Source organism: Urocampus carinirostris, chromosome 2, assembly GCF_059441175.1.
Source record: "Urocampus carinirostris isolate Australia breed hairy pipefish chromosome 2, RoL_Ucar_1.0, whole genome shotgun sequence".
Classification (NCBI taxonomy): domain Eukaryota; kingdom Metazoa; phylum Chordata; class Actinopteri; order Syngnathiformes; family Syngnathidae; genus Urocampus; species Urocampus carinirostris.
The window spans coordinates 8,198,694-8,218,851 of NC_142350.1; the positions used below are offsets into that span (position 1 = coordinate 8,198,694).

General features: G+C 40.1%; 1 protein-coding gene across 1 annotated transcript; it reads right to left on the bottom strand.

Annotated features, from left to right (window-relative positions):
- Window positions 1–595: 595 nt before the first annotated feature.
- rnf139 (ring finger protein 139) lies at window positions 596–14,537 on the bottom strand. The gene is made up of 7 exons (XM_088328718.1): window positions 14,468–14,537; window positions 10,950–11,448; window positions 6,991–7,637; window positions 6,290–6,437; window positions 6,114–6,220; window positions 4,752–5,003; window positions 596–4,514 (listed from the first exon to the last, which is right to left on the bottom strand). Exons 2-7 carry the CDS (start codon window positions 11,110–11,112, stop codon window positions 3,780–3,782), a joined length of 2,052 nt encoding a protein of 683 aa, XP_088184844.1. The 5' UTR covers window positions 11,113–11,448; window positions 14,468–14,537; the 3' UTR covers window positions 596–3,779.
- Between the last annotated feature and the right edge of the window lie 5,621 nt (window positions 14,538–20,158).

Here is a 20,158-nt window from a genome sequence, read left to right on the forward strand (position 1 = left end):
GGTGTTTGTTTATATCTGAGTTGTAACACGGTAGGTTGCTAAAAACAAAAGCTGAGAGATAGGCAGGTACTTCTTAGTTTGTATTTATAGAATATTCTGGGCACAAATGAGCTACAGAACCATCCTTGGTGATAGCTATACTTATCATGTAATTACTATGTTGTTAGTGATACCTGGTTGTAATGATTATAAGTAGGGTTAAAATAGGATCATCATACCATTAATACATCTGCATTGTATTTGGACCCTGAGCGAGTTACATTCATAATTTATGGGCTTCAAAATAAAATTTGGAAGAATTGATCATGTATTCACAAATACTGATCATGTCGATTTCTTACCCCAGTTCAAAATTTTATAGAAAATCGCAGTGAAGACGAATGATACACGGAAACTTACCCACTAAAAAGAAAGCTTCATCTGTATTAGTTTATTTCTTTGACACATTTCCATTTTATTTTCTGTTCACACTACCAAAACTCCACAATTGTATCCATTTATAGACATTGTAAGTCTACACTTCCGGGAAGCTGCGTACGAGCACAACTTCTATGTGTGTCTTTAATTTCAAATAACAAGCGCGGAGATGAAAAAGCAAAGTATCAAATATATTTTTATTCACAAAAAATCTGACTTTTTCCAGCCAAATGCAAAACAGAAAGCAAAAAATCTTTCCAAACACTCAAAAGCTCATCTGGTACAGCAAAACGACATACTTGTGCTTTGTTAAAGCCTTCAAACGCTCCATATTTGCCCAAAATCACCTCTTGGTTAGTTTAGGTATTAGTCTGCAAAAAAAGTGCTTCCTGCTCAAATAATAAATTAGCCCTAAAGTGGCAATTAGACTCATCTCAGTTCCTAAACTTAAAAGAAGGAAGATAAATTGAGGGGAAAAATAAATAAGACTGGATAAAAAGTGTATATATAAGTTTTTAAAATTTTGTATTTGTATACTATTTAAGTATCGGTGCAATACGAACATCAGTTTAGTGGTGCAATTTTTCTAATGGACTTCAGTAAACGACAGTCAAAAATAGAGTAAGGGGGCAAAGGGGCAGGTGCTTCATCACCACCTAAAACCAAAAGCGATTAACGAGTTTGTTTGTTTAATACTTGATTAGTTTCACACCAATTCCCAACTTTGGAGCAGTCATTGATACAGACACCGATACTAAATACAATTCATAACCTCTCAGCACCAAACCAGAAGAATCTCATACTGTTGAGTAGTCATTGATACATATACCAAGATAAGTCCAGTTACCGGAATTAATCCACTCGCAACATCTATAACAGAGTGTTTTTTTTCTTACTTTTCCCAAGCACAACCCAAAACGCTGATTCACCATGTACCAGAACGTACATAAACGTAGGCACGGTCGCACAAGAGACCAGTAGCGGCTCATCAGGCTTGACACTGATTGGACAAGAGTGTGACGACGCATCAATGAGTACTTCTTGATTCGAGAAGCTTGTCGCTCTGGAAGAAAAAAAAATCTAAAAATCAAATGCTCTCACTAGAGGTGGGCGATATAGAGAAAAAAAATAATTGATAAACTGTTATCCCTCTTTTATTGCGGGTTAGAGACCAGAATCACCTGCAAGATGCAAAAACCCACAAAGTAGCTCCTCACATTCTGCCAGCCCCCGCTCACAGCAACAGTCAACCGGGATAATGGATTGTGGCCAAAACAGAACAGTCAATTTTAAGCATGCCACAATGGTGCACTTCAGCGACCCAATCTGAAAGCTAATGCGCTCTGTTGGCCCATGCTCTCAGTCGACCAGGGATAATGGATTGCGGCCATCTTGGGGACAGAACAGCACGCCTTCCCAAAAATGTACATTCCATCAGTCGCCTCTCGCAACAATAGGTGATTGTAGATAATGGATTGTGTAAACGTCAAAGTGTGCTCTGCCGGTCCGCTCTTGTAGCGATATGTAAATTGGGATAATGTATCGCGGCTGTTCACATCTTGGACTGAACAGAGAGAGAAAAAAAAAAAAAAAAAAAAACAAGGATTCCGGCCCAACAAAAATGTGCTCTGCTGGCCCGTATGCAATTGGGGATAATGATGGCGGAATGGTTTTCGATACTGCAAATGCATTGAAGCTGCAAAGTAACAAAGGATTATGGTTCTTTCTTGATTGTATTTTCTTCTTATCACATTTCTGACTAAAATTTCACATTAGGCATTATTCTAAAGAAAGTAGCATTAGCGTCAAATGTAACAAACATTGGCATTAGTGGTTGACGTCCGTGAAGCTGGCATTAGCAATGCTATTCGCTAATGCAGCTAGCCGAATTATGTGCTAAATCCAGGCTTTGGACTTCTGAAACGAAATAGACCTGTGGGATTATCAAATATTTTTTTTGAGCTGGCAATCTTTTTGAGAGCGACACTGTGCAATATTTGACCACTAGTTGTTACTGTGGCAGCACGGCGGCTGGGTGGCTAGCGCGCAGCCCCACGGAGCAGGTTACAAGTCCAGACCGCAGCCTCCCCGTGTGGAGTTTGCATGTTCTCCCCATGCCTGCGTGAGTTTCCTCTGGGCACTCCGGTTTCCTCCCACATTCCGAAAACATGCATGTCAGGTTAATTGGCCGTTCCAAATTGTGCCTAGATGTGAACGAGTGAGTGAGTTGTCTCTGTGTGCCCTGCGACTGTCCGAGTACTGCTGGAATGGTCTCCAGCATCCCCGCAACCCTACTGATGATAAGCGGTACAGATAATGGATGGATGCATGGATAGTTGTTACTGTATTGTGTAGGGCAACCTAAAACAAGCGGTAGAAAGCAAAATAATTTAACTACAAGTGTAATTCCCTGTTTATGCCTTTTGGGAGGCTTTTTGGCTATTTTACGGTACTTGTAGCAGCAGAATGGCACACAATCCCTCTAGATGAGCCTCATGTTGTGTAAAATATGTAAATGTTTCTCAACCTACGACCATTTTAAAAAATGGACATTTATATGGTAGGCAATGTATTTTTGTTTGTTCAAATCATTGTTATATTTTTCAGTAAATGAAGTGTTTTTTGCCACTACTTGGCACTAATACACAATGTCCCTACAGTGTAAGTAGAATAGAAACATTTGGGCACAAATACGTTAATACCTCATTTATCGTAGTTAAAAAAGTCTGAAAATAGGCAATGTCTACGATGAAAAACGTTAATAAACCAAGGAGACACAGCAAAACCGGTGCTAACACCAGACTAGCAGCACACAATGGGAAGCCAACAAGTGCCAACAGGGAGCAAATAAAACAGGAAAACACTCAGCGGCACTGACGCTTACAGGGACCTAGCTGGACAAAATTATACAACCACGATGCATGGGGAAAAAAACAACCATTATAGCCTACTCTCCTGTAGAAAATCAATCACTATTAATTACACACTTTTGGAGCTGGCCTCACATGTTGACTTAACGGAATTTGCTATTTTCATACAAGTGTTGTGTTTCTTCAATTATGGGTCAATTTGAAACTTAATTTCTCGAGTCCTCCCGTGTGTGGTTTATTTTGCAACATATTTGCATAATTGTGGGGAGAAAAACAACACGTTCTGTGTCTAAGTTAATAAAAAAATGTTTGGGATTACTTCAAAGTGCTTTATCATGATTTAATATTGTTATATGGCCCACCCCTACCTGTCACACACTTTGTGGTAAACCGCAAATGAATCCCAAGTGGCAAGCTATCTTTCTCTCACATCCCTGACATTTTGGTTCTATCTGCATTTAAAAAAATAACTTAAAAACGTCCCCGCCCTCTTCAGTCGTCCGTGGAGTCTGTATCATCGTTCAAATACTCCTCCTCCACGGGCGTACCCCCGTTCTGTACCCCCCAATCGTCATCATCGTACTCGATGCTATCGTTGTCCTCCAGTAGCTCGTGCTCCGAGCGTCCGGGTGCCGCCCTGTTAACAGGCGGTCCTCTGGCCGGAGGCTCCTCCCCCCTGGGAGGCGGGGCTGGCGCCTCGGGAGGAGCGTAGTTATTATTGGAAAAGGCTTCCCCTTCCGCCCCCTCCTCATCGACGTTGACTTTCTGGTGGCACATGGGGCAGCTGTCCTGGATGTAAAGCCACTTTCTTAGGCAGAGTGCATGGAAGTAGTGGTGGCAAGGCGTGATGCGGGCTGAGGTGGCAAAGTCCTGGTAGCAGATGGCGCAAACGTCCTCGATGCGGCGCAAGCGCTCGCCGCGCAGCTCGGGTAGAGAGTTGATTTTCTTGACGGCCGTGCGGCGGTTGATAAAGGTTTTCCAGCCGTTGCGTGCTTGCAGGTAGATGTTGAAGTAGGCGTGCAGGCACATCATGCAGGCGCGGATCTTGCCGCCCGACTCGAACATCATGGTGTAGGTGCCGTTGCCGAACATCACCACGCCGAACAAGAACTCCATCACATTGCCCGCTGAGCGCACGTAGTACACGTAGTCGTCCAGCTTCTCCCACAGAACGTCCGAAAGGCCGTCGGCCATGAAGAGGATGTAGACCGTCAGCGACACCAACACCTGGGGGAGAGAACAGGTTGAGGCTAGGTTCAAACAAAAGCTGCAAGTATTACAGGTAGTGTTGAAATAGACCCAATCAACCACTTCACACCGGGCATCACATGAGTGACCTCTGATATGAAAACCTTTTGTGGTTCTAGTCTGTGACTTTCACCCCCCAAAAAAACAAGAATAATATTAACTCGGCATTATTAGAAAACTTGATCAGGCAATAAAAATCCTGGTTTTTCAAGCTACCTTGAGACAGAGCTCCACACAGAAGGCAGTGACAGCAAAGAGCCAGGTGTTGATGGCATAATGGTGCCACAAGATGTAGCTGAGCACCAACGGGAGCAGGAAAAGCGCTATCGAGACCAGCAGAACGGGGAAGTGTCGGCGGAAGGACGGCACATGGGAGGCGCTGAGCGACATTAGCACCGGGTCCGTCATTCCCTGAATGAAGTGCAGGATGGCCGTCAGGAGGAGGCACATGTTGCGGCTCAGGCGGACCTAAGAGAACACAAAATAACTGTAGTTCTTTGAGTCCATTTAGGAGATTTTTAAGACTACTTACTCCAGACCGTCTGCTAAGAACTAAAAACAGAACATATTATATTGGCAGGGAAAAGAGTTTTCATAAATTGGTCTCTTAAGGATACATGATAATTGGCCTAATAATTAGGAAATAGACAACGGCCCAACATGATGTCACAAGGATAGACAAAACAGCAAAAAAAGACCTGATAAATACACTTAAAAAAAAAACCTATTTTATATTCAATCAACCAATAGTTTTTGTTGAAATATTGAGCATTTATGTTCCTCACTGGAACATATTTTGAGCTCCTATAGAAATAAAACTTGTGGGGCAATGAAGAGCTTGCCCATAATCAGTGCATGGCTCAGAATGAGTACATGCTGTTGTATTTTGTTTTTTTACTTGATCTTGTCTCCTCTCTACTTCTTCTTAATGTTCACAAAGCATCAGGCAAATTGGCTATAATCGGTCGATTGGCTCAGGCCATGTACAGGTTGTTGTGATTTTTTATTCCTCTAGAAGTAGTAGCACAACTCGGTTGTGTCTCCTCTCCACCTTTTCATTATGTGTGACATCAGAGAACTTTGATATAATCGGTTGATTGGCTTGGCTGCGTGAAGGCTGTTATGATCATTTTTCCTTTGGAAGTAGTAGCACAACTTAGTTGTGTTTCCTCTTTATCTCTTAATGTGTGTGAGGCACTTGAGAGCTTGGCCATAATCAGTTGCATGACTCAGGCTGTTGTGATTGTTTAGGCTTCTGAACTTTAAGCGAGTACATTGAATAAGATATTATTTTTCACTTAATTTTTTCGTTCTCCAGCGTGTTTCTATTTCTATGAATGCAAATTTTATATTTTTCCAAGCCAAGACATCAGTGACATTATAATAATAATGTAACATATTTTTACACAATGAACACACAAAGTTATATGTACTTTTTGCAATATTCATGTCAGTGTTTTGGTGCTCGGACAAATAGTTATTACTGACAGTCTGATGCAGTAATTAGGGATTTTAAAAAACAGTTTTCTTATATCCCTACATTTAACGTAAAAAAAAAAAAAAGTTCTCGTTCCTTACCAGGCGTTCCTCAGGGTCCAAACTACTAAGTCCAGTCTGCAGAGCCAGAATGAAAAACAGCACAGGGGCCACGAAGCCCAAACGTTTATCATCTTCCTCCGTGGAACCTGAACGGGACACCACAGTTGTGTTAGATGACCTGGTAGGATTTTCTAGCGAGGAATCGGAGTGTGCACCAATGAAGATGAGGATGCTGAGGCCCAGGTAGTGCGCCACTGAGGAGATAACAGCACTCATGCCCAAGACAGTGAGCGTTGAGTCGCATCCGGAGATGATAAGGTTGCTTGTCACATCCCACAGCACGTCCCAGCTGAGTAGGTAACCCTGATAGGTGACACCGAGGAAATATTGAAATATCAACTCTTTCGATGCTTTTGACGTCAAAATACTCTTTTTAAGATCTATTTTAGCTAAACTGCCATTCACATTCAAAATCAATTTTAGCCAGGCCGCCATAGATGGCTATAGACATCCAAGATCCCATCGATACCGTATGAAAGGTGAAAGTACTAATTCAACTATTTTCTTCACAATGGATAAAAAAATATTTTTTTTTTCTTTGTTTACGAGGAGATACAATTGGCCAGAATAGCTGATAAAATGTTGATGAAATATTACCTCGTTCTCTGCCTGACTGGCGGTTTTAAAATTTTACTATCGACACAAAAAAAAACTGATTAAAAATTGTCAGTTAATGTAACCTCTGTGCAGACAGAAATATAACATGAAATACTTTATACAGTCTTTCTTGACTTAGATTTTGTTACAAAGGTCAGACTTTAATTTGTTATCACAAATCAACTGTCCTCCTGAGTTCTCACAAATAAAATTCATTTTCCGACTTATTGATAAAACTGATTTTATGAGCAGATTTTACCTGCGAATCTGAGCTCCAGCCGCCAGTGGCATGGCCGCTCTCCCTTCGCACCGCCTGCACAACGTACACCAGTATAAGTGCCTGGGCCAGCACGCGGGTCAACCAGAAGACCCTCAGCACGTCCGGGAAGCGGATCCTCTTCCACGTGTCCTTCAGGAGCAACTGTAGTCCGTACATGCGGTACATGTGTCGCACAAGCAGGTAGACGTATCGGCACGAGTAGTAAAACCATTTGAGCCGTGCTGCTAAGCAGACGGCTGTATTGAGTGCCAGGACAGCGCCGGAGAACACGGCAAGCGTCCGCCGCACGTCCAGCGGCAGTTCGATTATGAGCCCAGAAACGGGCACCATGATGTCTAAGAGCACCAGAGCAGCCAACGGGGAACGCAAACCCAAAAGGAAGACGTAGCCCACGCCGAAGGCCAGCTGCACGGTGGCCAGGCCCAGCCACAAAGTTGCCCCGTTTCGGGCCAGAGGACGGAAGCCGAGCGCCACTTTGTAGTAAGCGCTGTAGAAGTCCATGTGAGAGGTGGCGTGGTAGTTGACCAGGACGGCTGCCGCGCCCAGCAACACGGCAAGGAATAGGGTATAGAATTTGAACAAGGCCTTCTGGGAAAGGAGCAGCACCACGCTGGAGACCAGCACACCTAGGAAATTGGGGAAACCTGTCAGGACATCTCTCAAAAAAACTTGTGACAACAACACCTGTAGCATTATTTCATTGGTTGTAAACGGCTGTGATTCCCACGGCATTCATTTGCCTGGTGGTGGGCCCGGATTTACTTGGTCTAGCGCATGGGTCAATAAATTTTGTTTTTTAACCAAATTAAGTTTAAAAAAAATGACCAATCACTCATTAAATTGATTTTATCAAACTTTCTTGGATGAAAAAAAAATGATGGGTTGTTTGTAATAAAATGAGCATTTTATTCAATACAAGTTTATATTTAACGACACCATTTTTTAACAAATTCCCTGGACCCAAATGTTTTTGGTCCGAACCTTTTAGGGGAGTAGTGAGACGTAGAGCAGCAACAACAATCGATAAAATGGATTTAAATGGATAATTAAAAGCTTTAGCAAAAAATTAGTTCATCTACTCGTTGCGTCGCGTGATTTATGAGTCACTCAGCAAGTCGTGGAGCCAGTGACGTAACATGCAGCAGTAGTCTGCGACCATTACAGAGCGAGGTGGATTGCAAACTAAGGCACTATTTTGAAATGCTACGGTAAATCCATCTTATGAAACATGACTGACACGGAGAAAAAAGTTCAACCAAAGTCTGGAAAAGTGTGGGAGCACTCCACACTTCACAAAACAAAATAGGTTATATGGCACGGGAGCACCACGAAGGCAAGGCAGCACTCAGACCAAAAACATGAAGTCACCGATGAGGATGAAGGGAGCTAAGTTGTTGGGTAAGCCTCAACTTTATTAGTTTTGATTTCTTTATTTGTGTTTTTAAGTGTGGAAACGTAACCTTCGTCTCTGGTACCTAACTGTTTACTTTTTAGCTGTATTAAAAAAAAAAGTATATAGATGCAGGTGTATAGCAGACATTTGTATGCATTTTGTTTGTCATTTGACAATAACATTCTTTAAATAATGGTTCTATATTGTAGATAATTCTGTTTTGTGCACTATTTTCTTTCTTGTCCACAAAATTCAGTATTTGAGTAAAGAAGAGGAAACTAATGTGTTTCTTTACCAGATTCATAGACTAATCGCAAAAAATGATCACCAAATTAATCGATTATTGAAATAATCATTAGTTGCAGCCCTTCATTAAGCAATGACTTTATAACCGTTTTAAAACTAATTTAAAAATATGATTAGTAGTTGAGAATGGCAAACTAATAACTAAAGTAATCAGAAACAAAAAATGTGTTATCATTTTTGGTGAAAACATTAGTCAATTGATTGTAGATTTTAAGGGCCTCTAAATGCTTCAAGCTTGTTTCGATTGACATATATAATAAATATTGGACTTGTAGTATCCAGCAGTCTATCATTGCAAACCAGTGAAGCCTTTTGAACTAAAAAGTACATTTTACGTAAAGTCAAGTCAATTTTGTTTGTATAGTCCTTAATCACAAAGGGTCTCAAAGGGCTGCACAGGTCATTGCAAACCACACTCTATTATTACTATTATTATTATTAATATGATTACACCATCCCCTGGTCTAAAACCTACACGAGGGCAAGGAAAAACTCAAAAACCTCAACATGAGGAAAATGAAGAAACCTTGAGACGAGACCGCACATGAGGTAACCCTCCTTTCAGGATGACCAGGCTGCAATGGATGTTGCAATAACAAATAATACACAGATATTGTCAACAAAAAATATAGGTTATTCATATGCTTTAGAATAGAAGTGTGTTTTAAGCTTAGATTTAAGCGTAGGATATTTTTTGTTTGTAATCATTTTCACATTTACTGTAGTTTTTGCCCCTAAATGTTTAAGATTGAAAGCTATGATAAATATTGGCGCTGTACCTGTGAGTGGTCTCTCATTGCTACTTACTCCACGGATTAGATTAAATAATGTTTTAGATGACTTTTTTCAAATAGTTTAGTCAATTTATTGTAGACTTGTTAATATTGAAGCTATGTCAATGAGTGGTCTGTTAATTAAAACTATTACAGTTATAAGAATAAGAAAATATGTTTTGATTCATTTGAAATGTTTTTGTCAATGTATTGTAGTTTTTTGGCTCTTAAATCATTTGAATCGGTTTCAATGACCCACATGATAAACATTTGAGCTGTACTATTCAGTAGTCTCTCTCATTGCAAACGACTAAAGCCATCAGAACCAAATAGTGCATTTTTGATTATTTTTTTTGTTAAGAATTGTCATTTTATTAAAGTTATTTTGCTACCAAATTCTTAAGATCAAAAGATATATTAAATATTGGAGCTGTATTAATTTTTGGTCTGTGATTGACACCGCCTACATGAACTAGAATTAAGAATATTTTTCCTGATTATTGGTGAATGTGTTTGACAATTTGTTGTATTGCTTATGCCCCAGGATGCTTTAAAATAGTTCTGATTGACAGATGATACGGCATACATATTTGATATAAAGTACTTGGTACTCTGTCATTGCCTACTACTGGAGCCATCAGAACCAAAATCGTTTTTGTTTTGTATATTTTTTGGTAGCTATTTTGCCCTCAAATACTATAAACTGACATATATGCTTAATATTAGAGCTGTATTAGTTAGCAGTCTGTTACTTACATCCAGTACAAGAATCATAACAAGAAAATACGTTTTTGACTATTTTTGGTAAATATTTTGTCTATTTATTATAGTTTCTTATCGGCTGGAGAGAGTCAAGTGCATACCTGTCAACCTGTACGGTTTTGCCATACAAATTATGGTTTTTATGCATTTTAAGACGAGTACGACGTACAAGGAAATCTGTACAGAAGAACGCAAACTTGTCAATGATGGGTACCATCCGGTATACACCGACTATCACGAAACAGCAAGTCAAGTCAAAGGAGTTCGCCGCGGAAGCCTCTATCTCTGTATCGTTTTTTTTTTCGTTGCAAACGAAGTGAGCGGTTTGATGCTACGGTGCGCATGCATCTGCCACCTGGGTTTTTCCCATCATGCATCATTACGAAAAAAAAATATGGTGTACAATTAATGTTGCATTTTGTACGGGCATGGAGCCGTGGATGTTGACAGGTATACAAGTGTCTTATATGGATTATTAGTTCTACTTGTCATCGTTGGGTAAATACATAACGAATATGACATTGACTCGGATAAAAAAGAAACTTTAAGGACGTTTTGTTTCCTTTTTAATAGTTATTGTGAGAGATTTTAAGACATTTTTCTGCCGTCAACTTCGCAGCTCGAATCTCAGGTGACGACGATGCTAACATTGGCTTAGCAGTTAGCCACCACCCTACGCAGGTGTCACTTTGTCTTTAACTTACCCACGACTCGAAACAATCCGCCCCCGACGGTACCGAGCGAACTCGGCCCCGGTTCGGAATTTGAGTTGAAAATAGCGTCGATAATGAAGATGCAGGGAACCCGCAGAGCCACATCGAGGACGGTCAGGGCCTGTTGGCCCAGCCGAACTTGAGGGGACGCCATTCGGCACACGAATCACAGTCCCCAGCGGAACCGGGACCGGAAAGTTCGTGGGCCGTGGTGAGGCATGGAAGTCGCTCGTTGGCAGGCTGTGTTCTTCTGCTTAGGGCGAACCGGACTTGTTTTGATGGGTAAGGGTCACAGTCGCCATGTTGGGTTGCTTTAACGTTACTGGTGCATCTTCTTCGTTGGTGAAAGGTACGCTATTGTAGTCCGCCAGGAGATGTTACTGTTTACTGGCGGCTGTGCACAGTACTACAGCATCAACTTCCTATTCCTATGAAATTATTTCTGTGGGGGTTTGCAATCAAGTTTAAGCCTTTTTTTTCGTCGGAGTACCTGAAATAAAGACAATGTTATTGAAGAGTATGAGTAATAGTTTTTGGGTCATATTGCAGAAAATCAGAACTCACCGATACTACATTTTTGTACCATTAGTACAAAAACAATCAAAAATAATTTGAGCGAAAATTGCATAAAGTCGAATCAGAAAACTGACAAGAAACTGCTGCAAAACAAGTAAAAAAAAAATCACATTTTTTGCGTTCAATTGGTTGATATATTTAATTTAGAAAATTAGTAAAATAATCAGAATCCTCCATCCCAAATAATTTAGCTCCCTTAAGTCTTTTTTTTTAGTTTTTACCAGGAATTTGGTGAGAAAGTGTATTTATGGTATATATTATATTTTATTGTTAAGACGCCGATTATGACATGTATCTGCTGCAAGATCTATCTATCTATATATCTACCTTGGTCATATCCCTCAAGAGGGGTGACCGACAGCAAGACACACACATACAATAACAAAGAAAATAAAAGGGGAATAAATAGCAAAAAAAAAACACAAAAATTTTTGGACCATGGCCAACCCAATTGCCCAAACACCCAAACAAGTTAGGCACCTCGGCACCCAAGTTGGTCATGCTTTCGTCCCTCCAGATGAAATGGGACACCAGAAAGCGGCCATGTCACTCGGGTCAGGGTGACATGACACACTCTTTTGTTCAACAGCAGGGCCCGACAGCTTTCACTGGTTTACCCCTGCCGCATCATACGGGTGCCCAGCCCATCCTTAAGAACACGTCCACAATCCCACTATCCTTTTACAACACCTCTCCACTCCTTTCTATTACCAACAAGAGCTCTAGCTTCCATTATATTTAGACCACTTTCCTGCAGCCCACTCATAACACCATCCATCCACGTCAATCGCGGCCTTCCATTGACTTCTGCTCTGTAGATCCTCTTCAACATTCGCTCCTCATCTCATCTCCATGTGTCCAAACCAACCGAGTACTCTCTTATCAACACGCTTGCTCAGTTCCACGACTACTCCAGTTCTGTCTCTCACAATTTAATTTCTCAGTCTATCCAATCTTGTCACTCCTAACATAGTCCTCAAACACTTCATCTCAAAAACATTCAACTTCCTTCTTAAATCTGCGTTCAGGCTCCAAGTCTATGCACCATACAACACAGTCGGCACAATCACACTCTCATACAGTCCCCTCTTAACATACATACTCATACTCTTGTTGTTCATCACTCTCCTCAGAGCACCCAAAACCTTGCTTCCTTGATTCACTCTGTGCAATACCTCGCACTCCATTCCACCAACTGCAGCCACATCACAAACCCAAGTACCTAAAACTTTCAACTTCTTCCAGCACCTGTCCATGCAACCTGATTTCTAACGTCATGCCCACTCCGTCACGTGAACACTTCATCACCTTACTCTTCCCAACATTAACACATAACTTACGCCTATCACATACTCTTCTAAACTTTGTTACCAACCTTCTCAATGTTTCCTCAGAATCAGCCACAAGCGTTGTGTCATCTGCAAACAACAACTGACTTACCTGCCACACTGTTCCACTGTTGTCCATCATGTCTACACCTCTGCCAAATACTCTTGCATTCACCTCTCGCACCACACCATCCATGTACACATTAAACAGCCATGGTGACATCACACACCCCTGTCTCACACCAGTCAACCCAGGGAACCACTCACTTGTCTCACTCCCTACTCCCTACACATGCTCTGCTGTTTATATAAAAACTCTCCAATCTGCGGCAAGATATGCAAAAAAAAACGCGGCCTAAAAATCCATCGGACCAGAATGAAATGTTGATTGTTGAAACGGTTGATTTGTATTTTAATTTGTGTTTTTGAAACATTTTCTCAATTTTTGTTTATTATTTTTTACTTAAAAAAATAGTATCATACGTTTTTTTCTGAGATTTGTACAGGTTTTTCATCCTATTTTTTGAAGATTTCAGGGTTACTTTTTTGGGGAAAAAAACACAAAAAAACGTGTTTTATTTTGGGACATTGTTAGCCTATTCGCATAGATGACACCCTCAGTTTTCAACAAATTTCCAGATTTAACTAAATTATAACCTATTCAATAATGTAGTGTTAATTTTATTATTATTCCAGTTTTGAATATTATTTTTGATCATTATTTTTCGAATGAGCAATCATTGTGCAAATACGGTAATATACTACTGTTTTTTTGGTAGCTATGGAGGGTGTCATCTATGCGAATAGGCTAACAATGTGCCAAAATAAAACACCTTTTTTTGTTTTTTCCCAAAAAGAGTAACCCTGAAATCTTGAAAAAATAAGATGAAAAACCTGTACACATCTGAGAAAAAAACGTATAATACTATTTTTTTAAAGTAAAAAATAATAAACAAAAATTAAGAAAATGTTTCAAAAACACAAAATAAAATACAAATCAACCGTTTCAACAATGTATAGCCGGCAAACAAACTTTGAGTTTGACTGTAAGCTAAAAAAAAATGCGCGTTATACACATGTACGGAAAATCAGGCATGTCAGACATATGGCTCGTGGACCAGAACCAGCCTGTTGGATTAAAACCGACCCGCCATAAACTCCCAACTATGTCAAAAAAGGAAGCGTGTCTCTTAAACATTTCTATTTAAAGTTATGATTTTTAGAAGTAATGTAACTCTTTTTTTTTATCCATTTCAAATCAGTGCGACAATTGAAAAAATAATTATATTTCTTTACATGGCTTCCACTTGAGTCTGGTGGTGAGTTGGTTCAGTTGTAAAACTGCACTCACTCAACTGTTAAAATAAACCAGTTAACACATTCCAAACATGAAAATATATTTTTCCCATTGTGAATAAATGTGTTATTCTCAGAAAAGATCCCTTGTCATCCAAGTAGGCTGAATGAAAAAACATAATACTGAATAACTACGGGAGGTTGACATTCTTTTACTGATCCAGGCCATCTGAGGACAGAAAGTCTGGATCCGGCAGCAGTATGTAAATATCTAATTTTTATTTTATTTTTATTTCGTTATTGTCCTACCTTTTTTAATTCATAATCATCCTTCCTTTACAAATTTGTTTACGGAGGAAAACCAGGAAGTTATTCACCATCCGCCTTTGATATGACATCACACAGCTTCTCATCCCCTGATTGGTATTTGGTGCCATGACAAATGAGAGGCGTGGCCTCCTTTGTCACGCTCTTAAGATGAGGAGCTCCACAGCTTGGTTCTCCGGTTGTTCCTCACCCTTTTACCCCGCCCACTCCCCTTATCTCACCCCACCCTCATTCATTAACACACCTAGCCCTCCCACCTTCTCCTCCAGATGGAAGTCTGCAAGTCATCTGAGATTGAGGCCTTTCCGCCGCGAGATGTTCGAGTTCACCAGGAACGGGCAGCAGGTCAACATAACGCTCTACCAGATGCTGCTGGAGATCAAGCGCCAGACCCAAATGGACCTGGACAGCATGCGCCAGGACCTCAAGGATATCTGCGCGCGCATGCGTGCCATTTCTGAGAAAGTGGACCGGATGGCGGAGCCCTCGCCTGTTTGGACCAGAGTCTGTCTGGCTTGCAACGGGATCAATGAACCCATTGTCGTTCTGGCAGTCGGCCTGGTGGTGGTCTGCGGGTTCTTCTTTTTTGTCTGCTAAATGAGTCGGTGGGATTATCTCTCACTTATTGAACTTCTCTTGAAGGACTTCTTTTAGGGGAAAAAACAGACAGAGGGGACCTACTCAAAAGACGTTACAACCAGGAATGTCAGCTCAGTTTTGCTCTGGGGCCTGATCTAGACTTTCTGTTCTCAGGCAGGGCAGATCAGTAAAAGAATCTTAACTCCAAATTTTTAACCTTGTTTTTCGGTATGTTGCCTTAACATTCAGCCTACTTTAGTAGCAGCCTGGCCTACATAATATAATCATGGATGACAAGATATTTTTTCTAAGCAAGACATGTTTTGTTCACAAACAATGGGAAAAAATGTTTTTCGTGTCTGGCATTGGATGCGTGAACTAGTTGAACAGTTGAGTAAATGGAATTTTACACCTGAACCAACTCAGCACGCCATACAAACTCAACACCGACCGCTAGCAGCGGGAGAAAGCATTTAGTTTGCAATTTATTTAAAAAAAAATCATAACTTGATAGAAATGATCCAGAGACTCGTTTCTTTTTTTGACAAGCTCAAATATTTATGGCCGAGCCACGAGCAGTATGTTTGACCTGCTCTTGTTGGACCTACTCGAAAGACTACACCACTTTTACACTTACACAAAAGTGTTTACCAAATGCCACCAATGCTAAACTCACAACTCCTCCTTTCGCTTTAAGTTGTTTTTTTAAGCATAAAAAGCTACAACGTGGAAATAAACTTTGGTATGTTAAAAAAGAAAAGGAAAAAAAAAAAATTTGTATGCACCTTTTCTCATTCAAATGTGTTCTTTGTGAAAATGAAGCACTTTAGTCAACATTAAGCTCCTCAACTTACTTTAAAGTTGTTCCAAAAAAAGATAAAAAGGGTGCTCAATAGAAACCAAAATGACATATTTTAGCATCAGGATTTTGTTTGCGCCTCTTATCACTTGAAATGTTCTTTTTTAGCACAAAAATGCCAAAATGTGAAAATAAAGCTCCTCTACCTACTCAAACGTTGATACACAAACCAGTCTGAAGAAGGAAAGAAAAGGGTTTGCAGATTACATTTAATCCGACAAATTTTGCAATTGGGCACCTCATCTCACTGGAAAATGTACATTTTTGCACAAAATGCCACAACAGGACAATAAAAATGACTAACGAACCTGTTTTATGTAAAAAAAAAGGGCTGATATTTTTATAAAGTACGCATTACAAAAAAAATGCACATACAATGTATATCTCATCTCATCTCATTTGCTACACCGCTTATCCTCAGTAGGGTCGCGGGGGTGCTGGAGCCCATCCCAGCAATCAGTGGGCAGGGGACACCCTGAACTGGTTGCCAGCCAATCGCAGGGCACACGGGGACTGACAACTCACTCGCTTATTCACACCTAGGGACAATTTGGACCGGCCAATTCACCTGAAATGCATGTTTTTGGAATTTGGGAGGAAACCGGAGTGCCCGGAGGAAACCACGCAAGCACGGGGAGAAAATACAAACTCCGCACAGGATGTCTGGAGCTGGATTTGAACCCACAATATATATATATATATATATATATATATATATATATATATATATATATATATATATATAAACACAGTGGACCAACACCAGCAGCTGACATGGCTCCCCAAACCATTGCTGACTGTGGGAACTTCACACTGGATTTCAAGCAACTTGGATTTTGCTCCTCTCCAGCCTTTCTCCAGACTCTGGCGCCTTGACTTCCAAATGAAATGCAAAACTTGCTTTCGTCTGAAAAGAGGACTTTGGACCACTCTGCAACTGTCCAGTGCTTCTTCTCCATAGCCCAAGTCAGACGCTTCTTCCGTTGTCTTGAGTTCAGAAGTGGCTTGACCATGGGAATACGGCTATTGTAGCCCATTTCCCGGACACGTCTGTGAACTGTGGCTTTTGATACCTGGACTCCAGCTTCAGCCCACTGTCTTTGAAGCTCCCTCAAATTCTGGAAGCGGCTCTTCTTCACAATTTTGTTAAGGCTGCGGTCATCTCTCTTGGTTGTGCAGCGTTTCCGGCCACATTTTTCCCTTCCAACAGACTTTTTGTGGATATGCTTTGAAACTGCACTCTGTGAACAGCCTGCTCTTTGAGAAATTTCTTTTTGTGTCTTACCCTCCTGATGGAGGGTATCAATGATGGTCCTCTGGACAGCAGACAGATCAGCAGTCTTCCCCATACTTGTAATTTAGTTTACTGAACCAAGCTGAGTGTTTTTAAGGCTCAGGAAACCCTCGCAAGGTGTTTCGAGTTAATTAGATGATTCAGGTGATTAGTTGAATAGCCTACTTGTATACTTTTTCATGATATTCCAATATTTTGAGATAGGATTTTTGAGTTTTCTTAAGCTGTAAGCCAAATTCAGCAATATTCAAATAATAAAAGGCTTGAAATAGTTCAGTTGATGTGTAATGAATCCAGAATGTATGACATTTTTGTTTTTTTTATTGCATTACAGAAAATAAAGAACTTTATCACAATATTCTAATTTTCTGAGACAGTTCAGTATATATATATGAATACATAATACTTTTTTTTTGACCAAATCTTGGTTAGTCATCAGTACTGCGTAGCATACTGATAATAATATCACAAAATCTCTTTCTCTTTAGAGAAAACGAGTTCCATCCATTTTCTGCGTCGCTTATCCTCTCTAGAACCCATCCCAGCCGACTTCGGGCAGTGGGCACAGGACACCTCGAACTGGGTGCCAGCAAGTCGCAGGACACACCGAGACAGACAACTCACTCGCTCGATCACACCTAAAGGGACAATTTAGACCTGCCAATTAACCTGACTTGCATGTTTTTGGAATGCGGGAGGAAAAGAGTGCTCGGAAGAATGGGGAGAACATGCAAACTCTGCACAGGAGAGGCTGCGTTAGCTGAATTTGAACCTTGGACCTCCGCTGCATGCTAAACACCCAGCCGTCGTTCCACCAGAAAATGAAAAAATAAACGAATATACTAACTATATCATATATGAATAAATTCATAAAAATATATTCTTTGGACCACATTTTGGTTAGTCATCAATACCTACCATCAGTGTTCCCTCTAAGCTGCGCGCGTGCGCAATTGCGCACTGCTCGCACATTCTCAGCGCACAAGAAAATCTAGCCAGCGCACAAAAATGAGGGCTCAAAATTACTAATTAAGAAGCGACTTAAGTCAAAGTTACAGTGCATGAAGGTAAAAATACAAGGTTCCTCTGACGTTGTGTTCTAAATGCGGTATTTTGAAGTCGAGTCGATGGTGAACGAAGTTGAGTAAAGTTAGTAGAGTTTGTCGGGGAACCGGCTTCTTCGGTTCGGCTCACTAAAAGGAACCGGCTCTCTCGGGTCCTAAATGGCTCTTCGGGTTGTTTTTGCTTCTTTAATCCCAACATGACCAAATATTATGTAAAATTATGCACAAAATGATTTAAAGGAAGGGGGGAATAGAACAAAAAAGAAAAAATACCAAAATGAAAAAGTAGTGAAAAGCTGAGAAAAAAAGAAACAAAAGGAAGAGAAAAAAGAAGGAACATTTTAGAAAAAAGCGAGAAAAAAAAAGAAATAAAGGTAGGAAAAAAGTAATTAGAGAACAAAAAGAAAAAAGTAACAGCTCGGAAAAAATAAACACAATGAGATTTTTTTAAAAGGAATTAAAAAAAAAGTAGAAACAAAACATGGAAAAAAGAAGAAAAAGTTTGTGTTGCATACAAATAATTTCCAATTATATCAAGTGAATCTTGTTGCTGGTGATTAAGTACAGTTCTGTATCTTACAACCAACAAAATAATCCCCCAAAAATGTTAATATTATGCGACAAAATATATCAGGAAATAAAAAGAAATGGATATCTTGTGAAAGAATTGTAAGAAGAAACGACGTTTGTAGGCCGTACAACCTTTGCAATAGTACATGAGTCAATTCATTCAAAAGAGAAAAATAATTTTGCATTGCCGGAAACTCAGCAAAATGTAACTTGATGTCAAGTTTTGGACATGTTTGATAATTAATTATCTTGCCACACTTGGGATTGCGGTTGCTCACTGTTGTTTCAAGCGTTGCTCACCGACTTTGTGTGACCGCTCAGACCCGTGGATTAATTAGCGGGAAAATTGCCTACCATGCATACCGACAGGGTTGGGTAGGGTTACTTTAACTGGATTACTTTCAATTACTTTTGGATTACTCCAATACCAAATATGCTAATGAAAGACAAAAGAAACTAAATATGAATAAAATTATAACTCACAACACGTGGTAAGCTTTCTCTCCAGGCTTTGATCTCTTTGATCTCCGGCAAAACTAACAAAATGCGACAGAAACAAAATGAAAATAATCCAAAAAGTTTGCCAACATCATTTTTGCCGTTCCATGTATTCCGTTGCTCCCCAAGCCTGCACAAAATTTAGTAATTTTATTCATATTTAGTTTATTTTGTCTTTTATTAGCATATTTGGTATTGGAGTATTTCAAAAGTAATTGAAAGTAATACAGTTAAAGTAACCCTACCAAACCCTGCATACTGATTCCATTAAAACGTAAATTACTTTCCGCTGCTAAAAGTGACTGATTATTTGAATGAATCTCTTCGAATTGCCCACAATACGTTTTCTCATCTTGCAATTATATTGGTGATTGTTAAATAGCTCGTATCAGAACTGGTATCAGCACTGACACTAACTAGATTTATTTACTAAATATACTAACTAGATTTATTTACTAAATAACACGCAAAATATTAGTTCACCATTCCTAATTTTTTTCTTGATAATACATTTTTGTTTGTATTAATACACAATTAGTTAATTAGTATTTTTATTGGGCAGCATGGCAGCGCAGTGGTTAGCGCGTGTGCGGCACAGTTCTGAGGTCGTGAAATCAAACCTTACTATGTGGAGTTTGCATCTTCTCCCCGTGCTTGCGTGGGTTTCCTCCGGGCATTCTGGTTTCCTCCCACAAAACCAAAAACATGCACGTCAGGTTTATTGGCCGCTCCAAATTGTCCCTAAGTGTGAATGAGCGAGTGAGTAGTCTGTCTCTGTGTGCCCTGCGACTGGCTGGCAACCGGTTCAT